Raw genomic sequence first — 24,219 nt, 5'->3', positions numbered from 1 at the left:
AATAATTTGAGTAGCACCATTTTCAGTTGGGTGAGAATTTGAGGAAAGGGTAAGGAATGGGAGGAATTTCTGAAATGTGTTCAGGAGAACTTCCTTGATCAGTATATTCTTGGCCCAATTAGGAAGGGGGCGGGCCAAGTGAACCAAGTGTTTGTGAGGAACAACTTGGGTAAGAATGATCATTGTAACATAAGATCTAGATTAGGAATGGAGAAGAACAAGGAACAATCCAATGTAAATTTGAAGAGGGCTAATTTCAAGGGGATGAAAAGTGATTGAGTCAGGGTAAAATGGAACCAGAGACTGACAGGAAGAAAAACTGAAAATGCTAGAAAAACTCAGCAGGTCTAACAGCATCTGTGGAAAAAAAAAAAGAGCTAACGTTTCGAGTCCGCAGGACTCTCCTTCAGAGTCATACACTCTGAAGAGTCATATGGACTCGAAATGTTAACTGTTTTTTCTCTCCACAGATGCTGTTAGACCTGCTGAGTTTTTCCAGCATCCGCAGTATTTTACTTTTATTTTACTGACAGGAAGAACTGTATGGAACAATGGGTGATCTTTAATGAAGAGATGCTTTAGGTACAGGCTGGGTACATTCCAACAAGGGGGAAAGGCAAGGGAACCAAAAGCAGGGGTCCCTGGGTGACTAGGGAGATGGAGGTTATGATGAAACTAAAAAAAAAGAATGATGCCAGTGAGGTGAATTCTTCAAGCAAGAACTAAACCAAATACAATAGGTTGAGAGGGGATGAAGAGGAAAATATACTGGGAAAGAGAGAGTTGTGATGTCTGCTATCCAGTCTTCGAGAACCTTGATGTATTACTGACCTGTTATTACGCCTGGAGCTTGTGCTGCCATGACAGCTTGTGGCAGTGCTCCCAGTGGCTGTGCAAGGGTCAGTGCTGGAGTGACGAGACCTGGTGCCGAGAGACCACTAACACCAAGCACTGCTGCCCCTGCTACAGCCTCCTGTAGGAAGGAAAATACAGTGTTAGCAGAGGGTAAAGGAATTCTTGCAACAGCTTGTATAGGGCAGACTGCTCCTTAACAGTTCAATTTCTAATTGCTCAAATAGTACAGACACAAAAGCCTTAACACGCCCTTAACCCTGAAGGTTATACACAGGTGCTGAAACCTGTGAACAGGTTAAGGAACAGACCAAAATATTTCTGAATGCAGATACTATAAGGTGCAGGACCTCAATGTAAAGATAATACTACAATCGAAGCTGAGGGGTACCAGGACAGGAGGAGGGTGAGAGAATGACTGGTGTGTGCACGATGACCATTCAGACTCAGGGACAGCTTGTCACAAACATTTCACTTGTGTCTTAAGCTTGAAATATTTATACTGTGTCAAAATGTGAAATTATAGGTAACGGTACAATTACAAACACTGTCTTTCCAACTATGAGCTGTAACTGGAGACAGCATTTCTCGGCAATATAACTGGTGTGGGCACAGGCTGGTCACAACCAAGGATGCTCGTGGACCACATGATGACTAGGAGGTCAGTGTTGAAGTGTGATCTGCCCAGTGTTGGATAATATCGAATGGCCCACAGTTATGATCCCAGAGTTGTTCCCAAGACCCCTATAAAAGAGAGGCTGAATTTCAGTGTCCTTAGGGTAGTGTTTTAAGTTGACCATTTGGTGCCTTCCCTGCATGGCGTTGAAAAGTAGCAAATGTAACCCTGCTGTTTAAGGAGGGAGAGAGAAAACGCGGAACTACAGGCCTGTTAGCCTCACATTATAATAGATTCTAAGCATTTTTCCGACTAAAGGATGTGATAACTGGGCATTTAGAAAATAGTGGTGAGACTGGGTAGAGTCAACATGGATTTATGAAAGGGAAATCATGCTTGACAAACCTGTTGGGGTTTTTTTGAGCACGTTATTAGTAGAATAGATAAGGGGGAACCAGTGACGTGGTGTGTTTAGATCTTCAGGAGGCTTTTGAGAAGGTTCCACACAAGAGATTCGGAAGGAAAATTACAGCCCATGGGATTGAGGATAATATAATGGCATGGACTGAGAATTGGTTAAAGGACATAAAACAGAGTCAGAATAAATGGATCATGCTCGTGTTGGCAGATTGTTACTAGTGGGGTACTGCAAGGATTGGTGCTTGGGCCCCAGCTATTCACAATCTACATCAATGATTTGGATGTGGAGACCAAATGTAATATTCCCAAGTTTGCTGATGACACAAAACTTGGTGGGAATGTTAGTTGTGAGAAGGATGCAAAGAAGCTTCAAGGGGACTTAGGCAGACTAAGTGAGTGGGCAAGAACATGGCAGATGGAATATAATGTGGAAAAACGTGAAGTTATCCACTTTGGTAGGAAAAACCGAAAAACAGAGTATTTCTTAAATGGAGAAAGATTGGGAAATGCTGATGTCCGTGTTCATGGGATGTGGGAATCACTAGCTAGGTCAGCATTTGTTGCCCATCCCTAATTGCCTTTGAGAACTGAGCAGCTGCTAAGCCATTTAAGAGTCAATCACACTGCTATGGGTCTGGAGTCACATGTACGCCAGACAAGGTAAGGATGGCAGATTCCTCCCTCAAGCATTAGTAAACCAGATAGGTTTTTACAACAATCGACAATGGTTTCATTGTAAATACGCTATGCATTCGCCTCCCCCATAATTCTCTAGAAGTTGGCATGCAGATACAATCAATTAGGAAAGCAAATGATATGTTAGCCTTTAATGCAAGGTATTTGGGTACATGAGTAAGGAAGTCTTGCTGCAATTATACAGGGCCTTGCTGAGACCACACCTGGAGTAGTGTGTGCAGTTTTGGTCTTCTTATCTAAGGAAGGATATACTGGCCATACAGGGAGTGCAATGAAGGTTCATCAGGCTCTGGGATCAACATAACAGGAGTAGGCTATTCGGCCCATCGAGCCTACTCTGCCATTCGATTAAATCATGGCTGACCATTTACTTCAAAGCCACTTTCCTACGCTATTCCCATAACCCTTGATGTCATTAGTATCCAGGTATTTATTGATTTCTATCCTGAACATGCTCAATGCTCAACCAGGGAGCTAACATACCACCCTGGAGTCACATCTACAGCTGCAGGAGCGCCTGTCTGTTCCTCTAACAAATCCCCTATCACCATTGCTCTTCCATTCTTCTTCCTCCCCTCCTGTGCAGCTGAGCTACCCATGGTGCCATGCACTTGGCACTGGCTGCACTCCTCTGAAGAACCATCTGTATCCAAAATGGAAAATCAGTTAGTGAGCAAGATCGACTCAGGGGACTCCTGCACCGTCTGCCTGGTTCTCGTAGGCTGCCCACCTATTCTACCTCTGCCAGCATGCCCCTAACCTTCGGTGTGACCACCTCTCTAAATGTGTTGCCTACGTAGTTCTCTGCCCTGCGGATGCACCACAGTGGCCCCAGCCACCGCTTGAGTTCCGAAACCTGGAGCTCAAGTTTCTGCAGCCAGTGACACTTCCTTTCTATTTCATTCACGGACTTCGTTTCACTGTGAGCTTCGCTGCCTGGATCAGCATTTATTGCCCATCTCTAATTGCCCTTGAGAAGGTGGTGGTGAGCTGCCTTCTTGAACCGCTGCAGTCCATGTGGTGTAGGAAGCACCCTCCACCACCGATGCACAGCAGTTATAAGATGCATTGCAGGAATTCGCCGAGGCTCCTTAGACAGCACCTTCCAAACCCACAACCACTACCATCTAGAAGGACAAGGGCAGCAGATAGATGGGAACACCACCACCTGGAAGTTCCCCTCCAAGTCACTCACCATCCTGGCTTGGAAATATATCACTGTTCCTTCAATGTCGCTGGGTCAAAATCCTGGAACTCCCTCCCTAACAGCACTGTGGGTGTACCTACACCACATGGAGTGCAGCGGTTCAAGAAGTCAGCTCACCACCACCTTCTGAAGGGTAACGGGATGGGCAATAAATGCTGGCCCAGCCAGCGAAGCCCACAGCCCGTAAATGAATAAAAAAAATAGTTCCAGGATCATTCAATGTCAATCTACCTGTCCTATCTCTCTGGTAAGCACCAAAGCAAAGTAATTAATGTTTCTGTCAGCTCACCTGTCTACCCCTTGATGGTCCTATTCCTTTCACAGCTGTCTTATTTTATTTTAATCTATCGGTTTATGTTCCTTAATTTTTTAGCTCCTTTCTGCCGTCCTAATTTTTTTTTTTGACTTCTCTAAGCTCTTCATATTCTCTCTTATCCTGCACTCTTTAGCTGTCTGTAATGCAGGAAACCTGGCAGCCAATTTGTGCACAGCAAGCCCTCACAAACAGCAATGTGATAATGAGCAGATCATCTGTTTTGTGTAATGTTGATTGAGAGATAAATATAGGCCAGGAGCCCAGGGATACTCCCCTGCTCTTCTTCCAAACAGTGCCATGGGGGTCTTCACATCCACCAGCAGGCAGATGAGGTTTTGGTTTAACATTGCATCTTTTTAAATTTGTTCATGGGATGTGGGCGTCGCTGTGAGAGTGGGATATGACCTCAATGTATTGCCCATCCCTAATTGCCCTTGTTCAGAGGGCATTTAAGAGTCAATCACATTGCTGTGGGTCTGGAGTCACACGTAGGCCAGACGGCAAATTTCTTTCCCTAAAAGATATCAGTGAACCAGATGAGTTTTTACAACAATCGGCAATGGTCAGACTTATAATTCCAGATTTTTATTGAATTCAAATTCCATCATCTGCCGTGGTGGGATTCGAACCCAGGTCCCCAGAGTACTAGTCCCGTGACAATACCACTATGCCAATACCACCAAAATGCTCCCTTGTGAATCTTTTTTGCACCTTCTGGAGTTGCATATAAAGCCTATAGCCTCACTACACTTCCTGGAAGGAGGGCATGAAATTCTCAGTTAATATTCTCTGGCAGGTTATTCAATCATTAGCAAGAGTAGGAATGGCAAAGACTTCTTGTTCAATTTTTCCCCATATATGCCTTCTAGCGGGGGCCACTGATGTTACCACCCCAAGCATACATTCCACTCACCTCAGCATAGACCAGGTGTGAAACCTGCCAAAACAGGTCCCACAAAATGGCTGGTGTATAACTGAAACTGCCCATACCCACCTGAGCCGTAATCTTCGCTGTTGCTGCAGCCGCCGCCACCGCTGCTGCAGGGGGCAATCCACCAGGTGCCGCAGGTGTCATCAATGGCATCGGAGGAGTCACTGCTTTCCCAACGCGGAGGAACTGGCCACCGAGGTCAAAGAGGTTCATGGACGAAACTGCATCTTGCGAAGACTGGGCCTTCTCGTACTCTGCACAAAGCAACAGGCTCAATGTTTATACAAACAGGCAGGGCCACAGGTGAAGCACTTCACATTGGGTCGCACGAGTTTACACAGGGTTGTACCCCGCTCACAATGGCCAGTCCCCACATTCAGAGCCCAGCTGGCACTCGAGGTTTCTCTGCCCAAAGTTCAATCTTGCCATTTGGCTTCCCTGCGCCAGACCACCTGTCCTCAAGGACTCTATCCCCACCTTTCCCACTCCCACAGTGACACCAGACATGAAAGGGAGTTTGGGGTGAGGGTGGGGGAGGAGACGGAAGGTAGGACAAATGTAACAGGAGTTGCGGGAATGAAATGAAAGAGGAAGAGGAGGAATATTAATGAAAAATTAAATGATGTAGAGTATGGTAGCATAATGGTCATGTTGCTGCACTAATAATCCAGAGGCCTGGATTTGGAGACGAGTTCAAATCCCAACATGGCCGCTGGGGAATTTAAATTCAAGTGAAGAAATCTGGAATAAAAAGTTAGTATAAGTAATGGTGACCATGTAACTGGCAGATTGTTTTAAACTTATCTGGGTCACCTGTCTCCTTTAGGGATGGAAATGTTGTCACTTATTGCAAAGGGAATGTTTTGCTACAGTCATACATGGCCATATCTCAAGTACTGTGTACAGTTTTGGTCTCCTTATTTAAGAAAGGATATAAATGCGTTAGAAGCAGTTCAGAGAAGATTCCCTCGACTGATACCTGGGATGGGCGGGGAATTATCTTATGAGGAAAGGTTGGACAGGCCTGGGCCTGTATCCATTGGGGTTTAGGAGAATGAGAGGTGATCTTATTGAAACATAAGATCCTGAGGGGACTTGATAGGATGGATACTTAAAGGATGTTGCCCCTTGTGGGAGAGGCCAGAACTAGGGGACTAGGGGGACCTAAAAATAAAGGGCTGCCCAGTTAAGACTGAGATGAGAATTTTTTTTCTCTCAGAGGGCCATTAGTATTTGGAGCTCTCTTCCCCAGAGAGCGGTGGAGACAGGGTCAATGAATATTTTTAAGGCAGAGGTAGATAGATTCTTGATTAACAAGAAAGTCGAAGGTTATCAGGGGTAGGCAGGATTGTGGGGTTGAGTCCACAATCAGATCAGCCATGACCTTACTGAATGGTGGAGGAGACTCAAGAGGCTGAATGGCTTACTCCTGATTTTTATGTTAGTAAATCTGCCATCCTTACCCCATCTAGTATAAATATGACTCCAGAAACGGACTAGCAAGCCACTCAGTTGTACTCAATGTTAGCGACCTTCGCATCCCATGAGTGAGAGGGATGGAGAGGGGGGAATCAACATGAAGAATGGAGAGGGGGATGAATGAGGCAAGTTAAGCAAGTGGCAACAAGGTGACAGAGTGAAGCTATTCACTTTGGTATTAAGAACAAGAAAGCAGAATATATTTTGAAAGGGGTGAAACTTGTAAATGTTAAGAGGGACTTGGGTGAACTTGTACAGAGAACACAATGTTAGCATGTAGGTACAAGCAAGCAATTGGAAAGGCAAACAGCATGCTACCCTTTATTGCAAGCGGACTGGAGTACAAGAATAAAGAAGTCTTGCTACAATTGTACAGGGCTTTAGTGAGACCACAACAAGAATACTGAGTGCAGTTTTAGTTTCCGTATCTAAGGAAGGATATACTTGCCTTAGAAGCTATACAGCAAAGGGTCACTGGATTACTTCCTGGGATAGGGGGGTTGTCCTATAATGGAGAGCTGAGCAAGTTGGGTCCATACTCTCTGGAGTTCAGAAGAATGAGGGGTGATATCATGAAACAAGATTTTGAAAGGGCTTGACAGGGTAGTCAGAGGTAATTTCCCCAGACTAGGGAATCTAAAACACCAGGGCACAGTCTACGGATCAATGGTCGATCATTTAGGACTGAGATGAGGAGACGTTTCTTCACCCAAAAGGTTGTGAGTCTTTGGGCTTTAGGAATGGGCAATAAATGCCGGCCTAGCTAGTGACTCCCACATCCCATGAATGAATTTAAAAAATCCCAGAGGGTTGTGGATACTCCATTGTTGAAAACATTTAAGACTGAGATAGACAAATTTTTGGGCTCTCAGAGAATCAAGGAATATGGGGAGTGGGCAGGGAGGTGGGAGCTGAGACAGGTCAGCCATGATCATATTGAATGGTGAAGCAGGCTCAAGGGGCCTTATGGTCTATTCCTGCCCCTATTTTCTAAGTTCTTAAGGGGCACAGAAGCGGAAAGTAGGGTCAATGAAGGAGGAGAAGCGCAGGAAGAAGGGAAAGAATGAAGAGGGAATATTGAATACGCAATGTTTTTTTGTGCAGTTCTATAAGCATTAAACAGCAATTCCATTAAATCAACAGCTGTATTTACTTGGACAAATATTACATGTTTATAACTTAGCAGTAATGAGTAACTCAGACACATCCACACACAATTGCCAACTTAAGATCATTTTGAATTGAAAAATTTGAGGCCCCCAATTAACAATTTCCCCCCTTTTCCATTCTTGGATAAGTCACGGGCTGTACCTGCAATCCTCCCAGCTCCGGCGGACTTGTGCAGAGGTCAGACAATGCCCGAGTGCATACTATTAAAAACACAAATCATAATAGTCACTCTTACCTCTCTTTTTCTCACCTTTGTTCAACCTTCCATTACCTCGCTCACTCCTCTCCATGTGATGAGCTCCACTGCTCTCTTGCACACTTCTGTCTTTTTCTTGGGCCTCCCTGCACCGTTGCCTCCTCATTCCAACAGCATCTTACGTATTCCATAGTCAGAGGAATTTCATAAAGAAGCAGCGCTTTCAGCTCCAGGTGGAAAACTTCTACCTCTGAAGCAGTTATTGAGCAGTCAAGAGTTTCTGGTTTGATAGCTGGTCTTACGTTGAGGTGAGCTAACAGTGTACTGAGAGCGGATGCACTAATCCACAAGGGCTCCCAATGGCACAATAATCCATTGAGCTGGTCTGTCGTCATTTTGTGGTTAAAAGGGTCCCTCTGGGCCATTGGCAATCTGAGAAGATATCCTGGGTGACCAGTTTTATAGAGGTAGTGGCAAGGGGCAATCTGCCTGTAGACTGGAAATATCAGCAGGGTGGGCTGCACAGATAGAAAGCTGAACAAATTGACTTGAAGCAGCAGGCTGTGGTGTTGAATTATCTAGCGAGCAATAGGATGCCTGGTTTTTAGAGGCTGTTGCTATCAGTGGCAAGTGTTACCAGCTGCCCCTCAAGGTTGGGGATCAGGATTCTGCTTGAGGCATGGATGTCCTCACTACCACAATGCCATCAGGATTTCTAATCATTCTCTCTCCGATACATTGCAGGAATCCCAGCAAAATGCTGGCCTTATCAGGGTGCAGGCTGCACCGTGTACGATAGGGTGTGGAGCAGGCTGTGAAATATTGCTTGGTTCTACAAATTTCCCTTTCAGCTATCAGAAGGTTGTTTATCCAGTGAATGGCCCGATTCAGCACTTCATCCAGGATGGCTTTGCTAGTTCCAAGAGCTGCATATGCAACAAGGGAACTCACTGGTTCCATTTCACTTTTGAGTATTGTACGGACTGCCCTTGGAGTGCTTCTTTATTCATTTCTTAAAGAATTATATGCCACTTATCAGACTGACTGCAGATCTGGTGCTCTCTACTCACCATCTTGAACCATCAGCAAACATAGTGGCTGCTTCCAAATGCCATATTGAGTCTGCAATGCCCAATGGACGTCATGAAGATATAGGGACCTTCAGATCCAAAAGACTCACTGATCAATACTCAGAAACTGGGCTCATCGACAACCCTTGGACTCACTTCTTCAATACCACGTTGGTCTTTTTCATTACCCTTCAATAGCAAATTCCCACTCCAGGCTAAGCTTGTGGCATTTTAAGATGCTGTTCCAAACCACTCTCTTTCATGGTTCAAAAGTCCTAGGCATGTGACAAAATGGCCTCCTTCAGCCCACAAAATCAGGAGGAGCAAACATGGATGGATCGGTGACTAAAAACAGAATAGGGTACGGTGGAGGCGCCAAAGTCAGCCTCACAATAGACATGCAGCCTTTGCCAAAATTCTTTGATAAGGGAAATACACAGGCGATGAATATTTAGAACAGCCAACCCAAGGAGTGAAAGCAGAGGATTCAATAAATTTAAAGAGGGAGCTGAACACATTTTTAGTAAACAGGGTGAGAGAGATAATGGATGGGAAACCTTTAACCATTAGATTGGCAGAACAGATGGAAATAGACTTTTAAGATCAAATGGTCCCACGGACATCGATAGGGAGAAGAGGCTGGTGAACTATAATTAGTGATGCATATCTTCTGGAACTTGTTTGTGATTAGTTGGTTTAGGCAGATGGAAAGGAGCTTCTTTGAGCTTTTCCAGTTGGTCTTCACTTCGCCCATGAGTCAGTTTCTTGAACAACTGGAAGGTGCAGACAGGATAGTGGGACTGCACTGCCCAGCTGATGGATGGGAGCATTGATAGGCTCTAAGGAGCCCTTCTCTTTATATGTCCAGGCAAGTAATTGGTGACAATTACACATGGTTGCATAATTCTAGAATAACAAAACAGCTAGGTATAATGCAAGCTATCCCTGGTTGGTTCTAAAATTCCAAAGCAAGTTATTTAACTAATGAAAAAATGGAGGCTGGGGTTGGCAGTTGCTGGATGACATTACTTATTGGTCAGGGTTGAAAACACACACTCATTTTTGGAGGATTCACTGCTTACCTTTATTGGGTTGTAGAGTCTGGTGAAGCACTGTTCGATGAGGTATGGAATGTGCCCCTACTGTTGTCAGCAGCACAGTGGCAGCGTACTCAAATCCTTTAAGGCGAGTTATACTGTAAACTATACTACTTAGTTTATGGTGAACCGTCCAAATGAGTTCAGGTTCAATCCATGGTCATCAGTCATCTAACAGTGACAACAGTCTTTCCCCAAGGGAAGATAAAGATCAGAGCCTCATTTACTCCAAGATAGCACATTGGCACTGGAGATTAGAAGCATATATCCTGTGGCAGCCACAATAACCCAATGCTTAAACCACAAGTCCACATCATCCACAGGTAAAGTTACTGATCGAATAGTCATATAGATTCATTTTCAGCACTTGAAGGACATACAAAATCAACCACGTGGCTCTTGATGAGCCTGGGCTTAGCTGGGCAAGCAGCAAGAAGCTTACCGGTGCTCTGTGGTATCTGGTATCAGCAATGAGGCATATCATTATGGGCAGAAATTGTGCATCAACTGTATTGTTAATTAGTTTGGTTTGGACATTTCCAAGCATAGTTGAGATACACTCTACCAACAGCAGAATCCAAGGAACAACCTAGTTTTCCCACTACGTTGTCAGCTGCATTAGCACAAGATTCCTACATTACAAAGAGCACTCATGCCGAATCATAAAACAAGACCATCTGTTCCATCTACTCTTACAGAATACAAAAAAAAACCTCACTCCAGTAAGACCACCTTTCAAAAACATCAAAATGCCTGTAAATATCCAAGGATTCTACTTGATTAGGGTATTGTTACAGCACAGGAGGCCATTCAGCCCACCATGTCTGCAGTGCCTCTGATTGAGCAATTCACCTAGTGCCATTCCCAGCTTTCTCTCCGTAGCCTGCACATTCCTTTTCAGATAAGTCCAATTCCCTTTTGAATGCCTCAATTGAACCACATTCTTAAGACAGTGCATTTCAGACGTTAACCACGTGCTGCGCGAAAAAGATTTTACTCATGTTGCTTTTGCTTCTTTTGCCAATTACATCTGTGCTCTCACTCTCTCGTTCTCTATCCTTTCACGAGTGGGAACAGTTTCTCCCTATCTACTCCGTCTAGATCTCTCATGATTTTGAATCTCTCTATCAAATCTCTTCTCAGATTTCTCTTATCCAAGCAAAACAGTTCTAACTTCTCCAATCTATCTTCATAACTGAAGTTTCTCATTCCTGGAGCCATTCTCATGAATCATTTCTGCACACGTTCCAATGCCTTCACGTCTTTCCTATGATCAAATCAGTAAATCAGTGGTGACATACACTTCACAACCTCAAAGTTCCCATAGTCAAAGAGCAAATTGCAATTAGAAATCAGTAGTTCTAATTATGTACCAGGATAACGCACCCACGCCTTAATCTTACCCCATACACCACACTCCCCCCACTCTCCTCCCAACCCATAACAGTAAATTACCTGCCTATATTCCCATACCCAAAAATTGACTATATCCATATATCATTCACCTTCCACCACCTACTCAGAAACCCAAGGCACTTACTGTTTGTTCACACTCAACTCAATACGAAAACAAAATTCTCCCAATCTAATGGCCAAGTCTTTCATTTTCTGAAGCACCGATTTCTACTAACACTGCACACAATACAACAAAATTGGCAAAATATAACTAAGCAGCAGATATGCATGCTGGAAGAGTTATGAGTGCAGCCACCAATACAATCAAGATGCCCGTGCCAACCAGTGACCCACTGAGGTGTAATTAGCTGCCATAGTGCCCACCCACTCTTCCAATACACTAAGACTGCGCTTGACTGAAAAACTGTTCTAGTTTCAGATTCTGCTTTACTTTCTGCATTGAAACATAGAAATTGTTTAAAAACGTCATTGTCCATCTAGTTCACCTCCGAGCACCCTTGCAGTTGCAATGTAATGGAGTTGTTGACTAATCATAGCCATCGATCTCTAACAATTAGACTACATTGACACAGACACAAATGGACGAAAACACTCAGGTGTGATAAGTTTCGGGAACCATAGGTCCAAAGTCACCTGTTCTTTCTTTATTCTCATTTCCAAGATGGCCATCTAGGTATGGCACGTAGGCTGAGCATTATATCCACAAGTAGCTAGCAATGAGCAGTACAGTGTACATCAAGGTCAAAAAGGAATTCCCAACAATAGTGTCAAGTCTCGCAGATAAAGGATTGCTTACGTGCAACTCTGCAATGGATAGCACAGATGAAGAGCATCCAGATCCAGAAATTCAAGGTGACGGAGGTGGCACAAGTCATGGATAACTGAGTCGTGGTGTAAAATCAAATGTTAAAAATGCAGTGTATCTGCAACCGTGGCAGTGACATTGAAGTGTCTTTGCAAGCATGGCCTATGTTGGCAAGTGCGCTTGCCAGCTCATGTGTATGTGCAGAGATCTATACTTAAAGCTGTACTAGCAGAACCAGCATCAACTAACAGGAGGAGGAGGAGGGATGATGGTGCTAAGGGATGAATACTTTCCCACTTTGCTCCCAGTTCTGGCTTTAACAGTGGTTGAGATGAAATGCATGACTTGTCCTCTGCTTCTAGCAATGAGCTTTTTCTTCCAGTGTCACTCCTAGTGCATCAGGACATTTCTTCCAATTCTGATGTTCTCTGTCCTGGGAAGCCTATCAACGCTAGATAAGTGGCGTTCTGGCCAAATTTAGAGGCAATGGTGCTTTGCAGTGGGAGGAGAGGAGGAAGGCGGAAAAAAGGAGAATCAAAATGGCAAAAAGAAATTAGGCGGAGAGTGTTAAAACTCATTACTCAGGATTTACAGGAAGCTGAGAGCAGCCCTTCACTCCATCTACCTAGGCTGATGTGATTGCCAAATCCCTGAGGTGAAAGATCACCATTCTATCCAATTTCACTTTAGATACCTGCCAGGCCTTTTATTTTAATTTTGTAAAATGCGTGTTCCTCCCTTTTTCCACAATACCGTCACGAAACCAGTTTTACCAACAGAACACTCACCAATGAATCCATATCCTTTATGCTTCCCCGTTGTGGGGTCTCGGGCCAAGGTGCAGGATTTAATCTTTCCAAAGGCCTCGAACACACTTTTAATGTCATCATCCGACAGATCCGGGTGAACGGACGCGACATAAATTCTGTTAAACGCCCTGGCTTCCTCTGCAAGCTGGTCTATGATTGGTTGAGCTTGTCCTATGTTACTCGGTCTGCCAACCTGTAACAAAAGAAACCCCCGCCAATTACAGACCAAGCTAGAAATTAATACGAACCATGCCACTTCTCCTGGAAAACACGGGCTAAGAATTGAGATGCCACCTGAAATCTTCCTGGGACATTGGAAATACCCCAGAAACATTGGCAAATGGCACCCATTAATCATGAAATCAAGTGTGTCTCACACAGCCTGTTCCCATTAGGAAGAGGCCATTTTTTGGTTAAAGATTATTTTTCAACAGACCTCACTCATCAGGAACACTCAGCTTGAGTGCTCAAAAGGGAAACCTTAGTGTTTTACAGGAGAGCATGTAGCATGCTGGCACATCTAATTAAAGGGAAACTACACCTCATTTAAAAAACAGTAAATTTCCTGCTCCCACGCACAGTCCCCTGCCAAGCGCTCCAAATCACACGTTGCGGTGCTGCGGAGAAATCCACCCCGTAACCTCGCGTTTGTTCACCACCGGGAAGGGGAGGGGTTGAGGGGAGGGGAGGAGATACGCAGCCCACACGCCTACTCACGGTGCATTCTAGGTAGAATGACATCACTGCAGCTGCACTGTACAAAACCTTCCACAGAATTTATCTACCTGTGGAAGACTTGTACAGGGCAGCTACAGAACAAGCAGACCAGAGTGATGCCACCCTACCTAGAATGCGCTGCAAGCAGGAGAAGGAACAGCGACACCGGGCAGTGGGAGAAAATGCAACGTCACGAGCTGGACTTCTCCCCAACACAGCAGCGCACAACTCGGAACAATTGGCAGAAGACTGAGCCTGAGAGCAAGCTATTGAAACTTACCACTTTTTAAATGGGCTGAAGGCCCCTTTAACAGATATCAAACAAAAGTGGCTATCTGTGTATGTTTACTGAGAGCGTCCTGACTTGTTCCCCCAGCCAATCGCAAATCATCGTGGAGGTGTGGGACTGTGGATCAGTACTAAAACGCAACCTGCTGCGGAGACAGGCCAGAACCATCACAGTAAACATGCTGGGTGGTTAGAAAGAAAAGATCAGAGACTGGTTTCAGAACTTTGGAGCATTTATTATTTAAAACTTGAATTACAAGTTGACTTGTGGTTGGTGGGAGAACCCTCATCCTCCAATTGATGTGAATGTCCAACATGTCAGGTAGCTTTTAGGAAGAACGAGGGATGGGAGGAACAGAAAGAGGTTTTGTAAAATAGGATACGCAAGTGTTTTATCTATTGAAGAAAAGATTATTTATACTTGATCTGCAGCATGGAATAAGAGAAAAACTTTGGAAGCATAGGCTAGCAAGAGCTCCAAGTAACATTTTCTTGCAGATTACTGCCGAAGTCTGGAATAAACTAGCTCCAAGCACGAAACAGCCGTGTTCCAAGAACAAAAGGGAGCTTGGGATTGTGATGCAGACCATAAGAGAGCGGCAGAACACGATAAAGAAATCTAAATGTATAGATGGCAGAGTAATGAACGAGCGAGATAACAGAACACAGATATCCGCAAGATCAGTAATGTCTGGATCCTAACTAAGGGTCCAGATGGAGTCAGTCTTCTCCTCTTGCTCTCTACGACCTAGACTGCTAGGGTCCACTAGGTAGTTCCATGTTTAGTCTTCAGTCTTCAACTACTATTAAACAGTAGAAACTCTGATTGGAACGGGGTCAATTGCTCTCAAGTGACCCACAGCAATCTATATATTTCACTGGAGGCAATTAAGCCAAGATCATAGCCGTGCCTGCTCAAAGTTCCCTTTTGTATTTCACACAAAGGCATGGTCAGAGTCAGCTGCCAACGATGGCAAGACAAGAAAAGATGCCAAGTACTTAATGAACAGACCTCTGGTCAAACAAAAAGAAATTTTGAAAAAATTACTGGGGAAAATAAATATTTTTATTTCAAAGAGGAAAGATAAGCCCTTGCCCATCACCCCAGCCCCAGGCAAACTAAAATATCAGGACGGCTCCTGGAGGTGCAGTCGCTTAGAATGTCGAGTGTTCCCACTGGTTGCGGGCACCTTAATGCTGGAATTTACAGCTGCTGATTCTTCTGAACAGAATGGCTGTCGGACTGGTGAGGAGGGAGGGCTCTACAGCCGAGTCCTGCTCTACATAAAAGCTTGGAGGAGACATAAAGAAAAGAAAAGTCGTTTCTAAGCACATAATAGGAATGGTTACGGTAGCATTCATAAAGTCAGCAACAACCCAGAGCTTAAACAAAGCCACCAGAAATCTGCTTCCATTAGGCTGGAGGGACTGACATTGGTCCTGTTGGGATCCATTATAAAAGAGGGCTTCCCCCCTCCAATCCACCCACCAGACCTCACCCACATCATTACTGTTCTATTAGTGTCTGTGAGGAAACATTATCACTTCCCCATGCTTATACACTGAACCCTCATGCCTCTCTGTTTAACATTATTCACACCTCCCCCACAGGACCCAATATTCCCCCCAGCACTTTCTACACCGCTTTCCATCTTACATCTTTTCTACAACCCTTCCACTTGACTAAGTTGTTCTTTTCCTGCCTCCTAGATGCATCCATGTTTCCACCCCATCCTAATCTCACCTTTCTTGCAAGGCCTAATGTTAATGCTCACCCATGCAAGTTAGCAGCTCTGCAACACCTTCCCCAACCCCACCCTGATGATCTGCTTGAACCTATCATCTGAATACCCCTTATACCATTCTAAGAATCCTACACCCACTATCATCCACTTCACCTTGATATCCGGGACCCACCACGCCTCAGTTCAGTGTGCCTTCCACTGGCATTACCCATCCAGCAGGAGCTAACCCGGGTGACTCCACTTCCATGCTCTACCATGGCTCTTGAATAAACACTAGCACTGTCAGAAATAGATTAGATCTTTAGTCTGATCTCAAATAAGTTACTCCTAGCTCCCTCTGAAAGCCCATGCAAAACCCACAGGGTACACAAAACGATAACACTCAATGGCTAACTTGCCAAAGTTCACTTTGTACCACATCAGTTACTCCACTTATTCCAAATCAGTTACGGCCATTAAGTTAGTCAACCCATAACCTATTCCTAGCCTTACTTACCAACTCTGCCGAGAAGTCTCAAGTTGGAGCAGTAACCTGTGGTTCACTCTGTGGGTCCAGTTGTCACGGCTCATGTGCAGAGGTGCCTTTATTAGCAGTAATGGCACTTACTGATCTATACCAGTGTGCCTACGACACAACACCCTAAATCAATGAACCTGGAACATCTTGTATTGAAATTAAAGCTAAGGTTTAGAAAAATAATGAGCTAATTTTCATGAAAGAAATGCTACATCATTAGGTGTTCACCTGAATTCTGGTGGAGGTCATCCAATTTTCAACCTGATTGATAGGGCAGTGAACAGTGATGAAATAAAACTGGACAACTAGGAAAAAAAACACTTAAAAAAAACTGAAAAATTCAGTTTTGCTTTGCATGTGAAGGGCCATCACCGCCGACGAGATGACAATGCATCGAGGTTTCAAGTTGCCGCCAAAATAACAGAAGACTGCTGACAACCTATTTTACAACTGCTGACTGTATCATTACCCAACATATATCCATGAGCAGGCGATCAGCATGTCTTAAAGGGCACAATGCAAATCAATAGGATCCTGGGTTTTCTGTTGACGTCACCTTGTGCTTTATCCTTTAGCAGAGCACACTGCATTTCGTTATGTATTTGGGGAAAATTTATGAAGAACTGAAAGTTTTGTGGAGGCCCTAATCTGCTGCTGGTCAGATAGCTATGTGTTAAAGTGCTGAGGTCACTTACCTTGATGTTTCTGCCTCCCAGCATCACCGAGTTCATCTGCTCAAGAGCAAGCTGAGCTGCCTCTGGAACCTCGTACTCCACAAAGGCAAACCCCTACAAGCAAAAGGAAGGGCCTCACTCTCAGCTCTGCTACAGCAGTGTATGCCAGAGGTATTGTGCCAGCTGACGAACATATGAACATATGAATTAGGAGCAGGAGTAGGCCACTTGGCTCCTTGAGCCTGCTCCGCCATTCAATAAGATCATGGCTGATTTGAATGTAACCTCAACTCCACATTCCTGCCTAACCCCGATAACCTTTCACCCCCTTGTTAATCAAGAATCTATCTAGCTCTGCCTTAAAAATATTCAAAGACTCTGCTTCACCACCTTTTGAGGAAGAGTTCCAAAGACACTCAACCCTGAGGGAAAAAATTTCTCATCTGTCTTAAATGAGCAACCCCTTATTTTTAAACAGTGTTCCCCTAGTTCTAGATTCTCCAACAAGAGGAAACATCCTCTCCACATTTGCCCTGTCAAGAACCCTCAGGGTCTTAAAGGTTTCAGTTAAGTCACTTCTTAGTCTTCTAAGTTCCAGTGGATACAAGCTTAGCCTGCCCAGCCTTTCCTCACAGGACAATTATCTCATTCCTGGAATTATATTTGCTATTTTCTTGGGGATTTGTCAGCCTGCAGCCCCAACAATGTGCTCAATACCACTTCCCAGGTGATGGTAATTGTCCCAAGTTCCTCCCTCCCATTTCCTGATTTCTGGGATGTTACTGGTGTCCTCTATAGTGAAGACTGAAGCAAAATATTGGTTTCATTCATCCACCATCTCCCTACATTCCATTATCAATTCCCCAGACGCACTCTCTATAAGACCAAAGCACACTTTGTTAACTCTTTTCCTATTTAAATATCTATAAAAACTCTTACTGTCTTTATATTTCTAGCTAGCTTTCTCTCATACTCTAATTTTTTCCTCCTTATTAACCTTTTTGTCATTCTTTGCTGTTCTTTATATTCTTTCCAATCTTCTGACCTGCCACCTGTCTTTGTGTAATTATATGCTTTTTCTTTAAGTCTGATACTGTCTTTAACTTTTTGGTTAACCATGGATGGTGGGCCCTTGGAATTTTTCTTTCTCACTGGAATGTATATATTCTGTGTATTCTGAAATATCCCTTTAAATTCACTTCTGATACTGAACTTCTATTGACGTATCCCTTAACTTCACTTGCCAGTTCACTTTAGCTAGCTCTGCTTTCATACCCTCATAATTGCCCTTATTTAAGTTTAAAATAGTCATGGACGTACTCGTTTCTCCTCAAAATGAATGTAAAATTCAATCATCATATGATCGCTGCTACCTCGGGGTGCCTTCACTAGGAAATCATCAATCAATCCTACTGCGTTGCACAATACCAGGTCTAGTAGAGCCTGCTTTCTGGTTGGCTCCAAAACGTACTGTTCTAAGAAATTATCCAAAAAACATTCTATAAATTCATCTATGCTATCTTTGCCTATTTGATTTTTCCAGTCTATATCTAGATTAAAACCCCCCATGATTATTGCTGTACCTTTCTGGAAAGCTCCCATTATATCTTCTTTTATACCCTGTCCTACTGTGTAGTTACAATTAGGGGGCCTGCACCCCACTCCCACAAGTGACTCTTTGCCTTTATCATTCCTTATCTCAACCCAAACCACTTAGAACCATAGAACACTACAGCACAGAAAACAGGCCATTCGGCCCTTTTAGTCTGTGCCGAAATATTATTCCACTAGTCCCACTTCTACATCCTGGTTCCTGAACTTAGTTCATCCCGCTCTAATGCGCTAATACCATCATTAATTAACAGAGCCGCCCCGCCATCTTTTCCTAACTTTCTGTCCTTCCTAAATGTCACATACCCTTCAATATGCAGGTCCCAATTTATGTCATCCTGTAGCCATGTCTCTGTAATGTCTATCAGACCGTACTTATTTATTTCAATTTGCGTTATCAGTTCATCTGTTTTGTTTCGAATGCTACATGCGTTTAGGTACAGAGACTTTAGTTTTGTCCTTTTATTATTTTTGTAGCGTCTAGCCTTATCTGCTGATTTACTCTTAGATTTGTACTCTGTCACTTCCTGTCACAGTATATTTCCCATATTAATACCTGTCTCTCTTGCCTCGTCTCTACTCTTTGGTTTATCACATCAGCCATCCAACGTCAGCTATCTTGCGCACACAACCACCTGCTAATTACTCAGTTGACACCTTAGCATGGACATATTACAAGCTGCACTCGAGACTTTCCTGCTTAAACTTCGCAATTAGTCTGTCAAGTCTGTTTTATTATTTAATCAGATCATGGTTAATTTACTCCTTAGCTCCATATCCCTCGATGTCATTGCCTAATGAAAATCAAGCCGAGTTTGGAAGTTACAATTAACTCCCAACATCCAGAGTCTTTTGGGGGACAGAGTTCTAGATTTCCATTACTCTTATGTGTGAAGGAATGCTACTTTGCGTAATCACTAAATGGTCTAGCTCTAATTTTGCATTCCTTTGCTCTAGATTCCCCCAGTAATGGAAACGGTTTCTCTTTATCCACCCTAACAAATCCCTTTACCATTTGGAACGCCTCAATTAGATCACTCACAAATTCAATCTGTCCTCATAATGTAACCCTTTTAGACCCAGTTTCATTCTGGTGAATCTGTGCCACTCTCCCTATAAGGCCAATATATATCTTCCTTAGGTGTGGGGAGCAGGAACTGAATGAAGTTAGTCTAGGTGGGATCTGGCCAAGGTTCTGGAAAACTTGCAACTTCCTCACTTTTGAATTCCAATCTCTAAGATTAAGCTCTTTTCAACTGCTTCTTGCACTAGGTTTTAGCAATTTTCCTACATGGCCATCCAAATCCCTTTATTACTTTGCAACTCCAAGTGTCTCTCCATTAAGAAAATATTTCAGTTTGTTTTTTTAAGAACCAAACTTCCTGACCACGTCGAACTTCATCTGCTACAGTTATGTCCACTCGCAATTTGTCATGTCCCTTTGCAACTTCCTCCTGACAGTGTCATTTATAAACTTGAATAAATAGCTCTCTATTCTGTCATCCAAGTCATTGATATAGATGTTGAAAAGCTGTGCCTCCAGTACAGATCCCTGGAAAGCACCACGTGTCACATCCTGCCAATTACAGACCGTTCTCATTATCCCGACTCTGTTTCCTACCTCCCCACCAGTCCACGTTAGATTAACTCCAATTTCGTACAAGTTCATTTCTGCTAATAATATCTTGTGCAGAACCTTACCAAATGCCATCTGGAAGATCACAGAGATAACATCCATAAGCTCTAGTTCAAACAAATAACCCAAGTGCTGCTGAATGAAGTATTGTTCCCGCTGTATGGGTCTATACATTCACCATTTAATGCAAGTCAGGAAATTTGAGCCGCATTACTCCTGATCTTCCAAAGCTGACTGCATTCAGGCACAGTACCAGAGGACTGGAAGGCAAACATCACATCACTGTTCAAAAAGGGAGAAAGGAATAAACCAAAGCCAGTGAGTTTATCATAGCGGAATTCATTACCAAGGATACAAAGTGAGCATTTGGAAAATACAGGCCAATTAGGGAGAGTCAGGATGGTTGTGTGAAAGTTAAGTTATACCTGAACAAAGTGCATCTCACTAAAGAACAGATTTTCAGCATTGGAAAATGATGAGAGTCATGGTTCCTCTGGAGCCCAGCTGCACAAGGGGGGAGGAGAAAAAGAGGAAGAGCAATAGTGGTAGGAGACTCAATAGTGAGGGGTACAGACTGGCGTTTCTGCAACCATATACGTGCTTCCCTGGGGCCAAGGTCACGAGTGTCACTGAACGGCTGCAGGGCATCCTGAAGGGAGAGGGCGAACAGTCAGAGATCATGGTTCACATTGGTACCAACGACACAGGTAGAAAAAGGGATGAGGTCCTGCAACAAGACTTTAGGGAGCTGGGTAGCAGATTGAGAAGCGGGACCTCAAAGGTTGTAATCTCTGGATTACTCCCGATGCCACGTACTAGTGAGTATAGGAATAGCTGGACAAAGCAGATGAATGCGTGGTTGAAGAGTTGGTGCAGGAGGGAGGGTTTTAGGTTTCTGGGTCACTGGGTCCGTTTCTGGGGAAGGTGGGACCTGCACAAGTTGGGCGGGTTGTACGTGATCCGGAACAGGGTTGACATCCCTGTGGGGGGGTTTGCTAGTGCTGCTGGTGTGGGTTTAAACTAATGCGGCAGGGGGATGGGATATGGAGTGGAGCTATACTAGGGGGTGATGTACAGACCAGTATAGAAGAAAAACCAAGTCAGTCTGGAAGTCGGAATGTATATAGTCAAGTTAAGACACAAGGGAGCAAGGCATGGTTGGATGGCATTTATTTTAAAAGGAGTTGGCGTCGCAACATTGATCAAGGAGTCAATTACTGCCATAAGGAGGATGATATCCTGGAAAGTTCCTCAAATGAGGCCATATGAATAGAACTTAAAAACAAAAAGGGGTCAATCAGACTGCTGGGAGTGTACTATAGACCCCCAAACAGTTAGGGAGAGATAGAACGGCAGAAATGCAGGCAAATCTCAGAAGTGTAAAAATAGGGTAATAGTAGGGGATTTCAACTTCCCCAATATTAACTGGGGCAGAAAGCATGAAAGACTTAGAAGGGGCGGAATTCTTAAAATGTGTCCAAGATAGCTTTTTAAGCCAGCATGTAGAAAGTCCTACAAAAGAGGGGGCGGTCCTGGACCTAGTTTTAGGAAACGAAGCTGGGCAAGTGGTAGAAGTGTCAGTGGGGGATCATTTCAGTGATAGTGACTACAACTCATTTAAGGTAGTTATGGAAAAGGACAAAGATGGACCAGATATAAAGGTTCTGAATTGGGGGAAGGCCAATTTTAGTATGGCAAGATAGGATCTAGCCAAAGTAGACTGGGAGCAGCTACTTGTAGGAACATCTACATCAGAGCAGTAGGGGTCATTCAAAAAGGAAATAGTGAGAGTGCAGGGCCAACATGTTTCCATAAAGGTGAAGGGTGGAACCGACAAGTCTAGAGAACCCTGGATGTCGAGGAGTGTACAGGATTGGATAAAGGAAAAAAGGGAAGTTTATGGTAGATACTGAGGGCTTAAAACAGCGGAAGCCCTAAGGAGTATAGAAAGTGCAGGGGGTTACTTAAAAAATAAGATGTTAGGAGAGCAAAGAGGCAGCATGAAAAAACACTGGTGGGTAAAATAAAGGAAAATCCAAAGGCATTTTATAAGTATATTAGGGGCAAGAGGATAACCAGGGAAAAAGTAGGGCCCATTAGGGATCAAAGTGGCAATCTGTGGGAGGAGCCGGAAGATGTGGGTGAGGTTTTAAATGAGTGCTTTGCATTGGTATTCACTACAGAGAAGGACAATGTAGGTACAGAAACCAGGAAGGGGGACTGTGATATACTTGAATAAATTAGGAGGAGGTATTAGCGGTTTTAATCGGGCTTAAAAGTGGATAAATCCCCTGGTGAGGTGTATCCCAGGCTGCTGTGGGAAACAAGGGAGGAGATTGCAGGGGCGTTGACAATTTTCAAATCCTCTCTGGCCACAGGAGAGGCATCAGAGAACTGGAGGACAGCTAATGTGGTATCATTATTCAAGAAGGATGGTAGGGATAAACCAGGAAACTATAGGCCAGTGAGTCTAACATCAGTGGTAGGGAAACTTTTGGAAAAAATTCTGAGGGACAGAGTTAATCTCCACAGGATAGTCAGCATTGCTTTGTCAGGGGGAGATCATGTCTAACAAATTTGATTGAATTTTGAGGTGGTGACTAGGTGTGAGGGTTGTGCAGTTGATGTAGTCCACATGGACTTCAGTAAGGCTTTTGACAAGGTTTCACATGGCAAACTGGTCAAGAATGTAAGAGCCCATGGTATCCAGGGCAATTTAGATCCAGAATTAGATTAGTGGCATGAGGCACAGAGTGATGGTCGAAGGTTGTTTTTGTAACTGGAAGCCTGTGTCCAGTGACATACCGCAGGGTTCTGTGCGGTCCCTTGCTGTTTGTAGTGTACATTAATGATCTTGACATGAATGTAGAAGGTATAATCACTAATTTCTTAGATGACACGAAAATTGATGGTGTGTTAAATAGCGAGGAGGAAAGCCTTGGACCACAGGACAATATAGACGGGCTGGTCAGATGGGCATAACTGTGGCAAATGGTATTTATTCCTGAAAAGTGTGAGGTGATGCATTTTGGGAGAGCTAACAAGGCAAGGGAGTACACGATGAATGGTAGGACCCTAGGAAGTACATGGTGTGCATGTCCACAGATCCTTGAAGGCAGCAGGACAGGTAGGCAAGGTGGTTAAGGAGGCATATGGGATACTTGCCTTTATTAGTTGAGGCACTGAATACAAGTGCAGGGAGGTTATGATGGAGCTCTATGAAGTGTTAGTGAGGCCACATCTGGAGTACTAAATGCAGTTCAGTTCGTCAGACTATAGGAAGGATGTGATTGCGCTGGAGAGGGTGCAGAGGAGATTCACCAGGATGTTGCCTGGGCTGGAGCATTTCAGCTATGAAGGGAGACTAGATAGGCTGGAGTTATTTTCCTTAGAGCGGACAAGGCTGAGGGGGGGACCTGATTGAGGTATACAAAATTATGAGGGGCATAGATAGGGTAGATAGGAAGAAGCTTTTCCCCTTAGTGGAGGGGTCAATAGCCCAGGGCATAGATTTAAGGTAAGAGGCAGGAGGTTTAGAGGGGATTTGAGGAAAGTTTTTCACCCAGAGGGTTGGGGGGTCGGGGAGCGGGGGGGGGGTAATCTGGAACTCACTGCCTGAAAGGGTGATAGAGGCAGGAACCCTCAACATTTAAGAAGTATTTAGATGAACACTTGAAACACCATAGCATACAAGACAACAGGCCAAGTGTAGGAAAATGAGTAGATAGGGGCTAGATAGTCAGCGCGGACATGATGGGCCGAAGGGCCTCTTTCCATGCTGTAAAACTCTATGACTTTATAACAATGCTGACAAATTATGGGGCAATATGGTCAAAGTGTTTAAACTGACAAAAGGATGAGACAGGGTAGGTGGAAGCAGGCTGCTCCCAGTAGTCTAAGGGTCTATAACAATATGCCATAGATGAAACTTAAAGGTAGGGAATTCAGTAC

General features: G+C 44.0%; 1 protein-coding gene across 2 annotated transcripts in view; it reads right to left on the bottom strand.

Moving 5' to 3' along the window:
- LOC144674608 (poly(U)-binding-splicing factor PUF60-like) overlaps nt 1-24,219 on the bottom strand; it is a 67,934-nt gene that overhangs the window by 5,584 nt on the left and 38,131 nt on the right. For both annotated transcript variants that reach the window (XM_078535883.1, XM_078535884.1), the window contains 4 exons: nt 17,043-17,135; nt 13,060-13,273; nt 5,102-5,292; nt 832-973 (listed from right to left, as the gene is read on the bottom strand). In XM_078535883.1, the coding sequence (XP_078392009.1) occupies nt 832-973; nt 5,102-5,292; nt 13,060-13,273; nt 17,043-17,135 (640 nt within the window). The remainder of the gene's footprint in view (nt 1-831; nt 974-5,101; nt 5,293-13,059; nt 13,274-17,042; nt 17,136-24,219) is intronic.

This window comes from Cetorhinus maximus, chromosome 3 (assembly GCF_964194155.1).
Source record: "Cetorhinus maximus chromosome 3, sCetMax3.hap1.1, whole genome shotgun sequence".
NCBI classification, from domain to species: Eukaryota; Metazoa; Chordata; class Chondrichthyes; order Lamniformes; family Cetorhinidae; genus Cetorhinus; species Cetorhinus maximus.
This window is presented reverse-complemented; position numbering and strand designations above follow the sequence as displayed.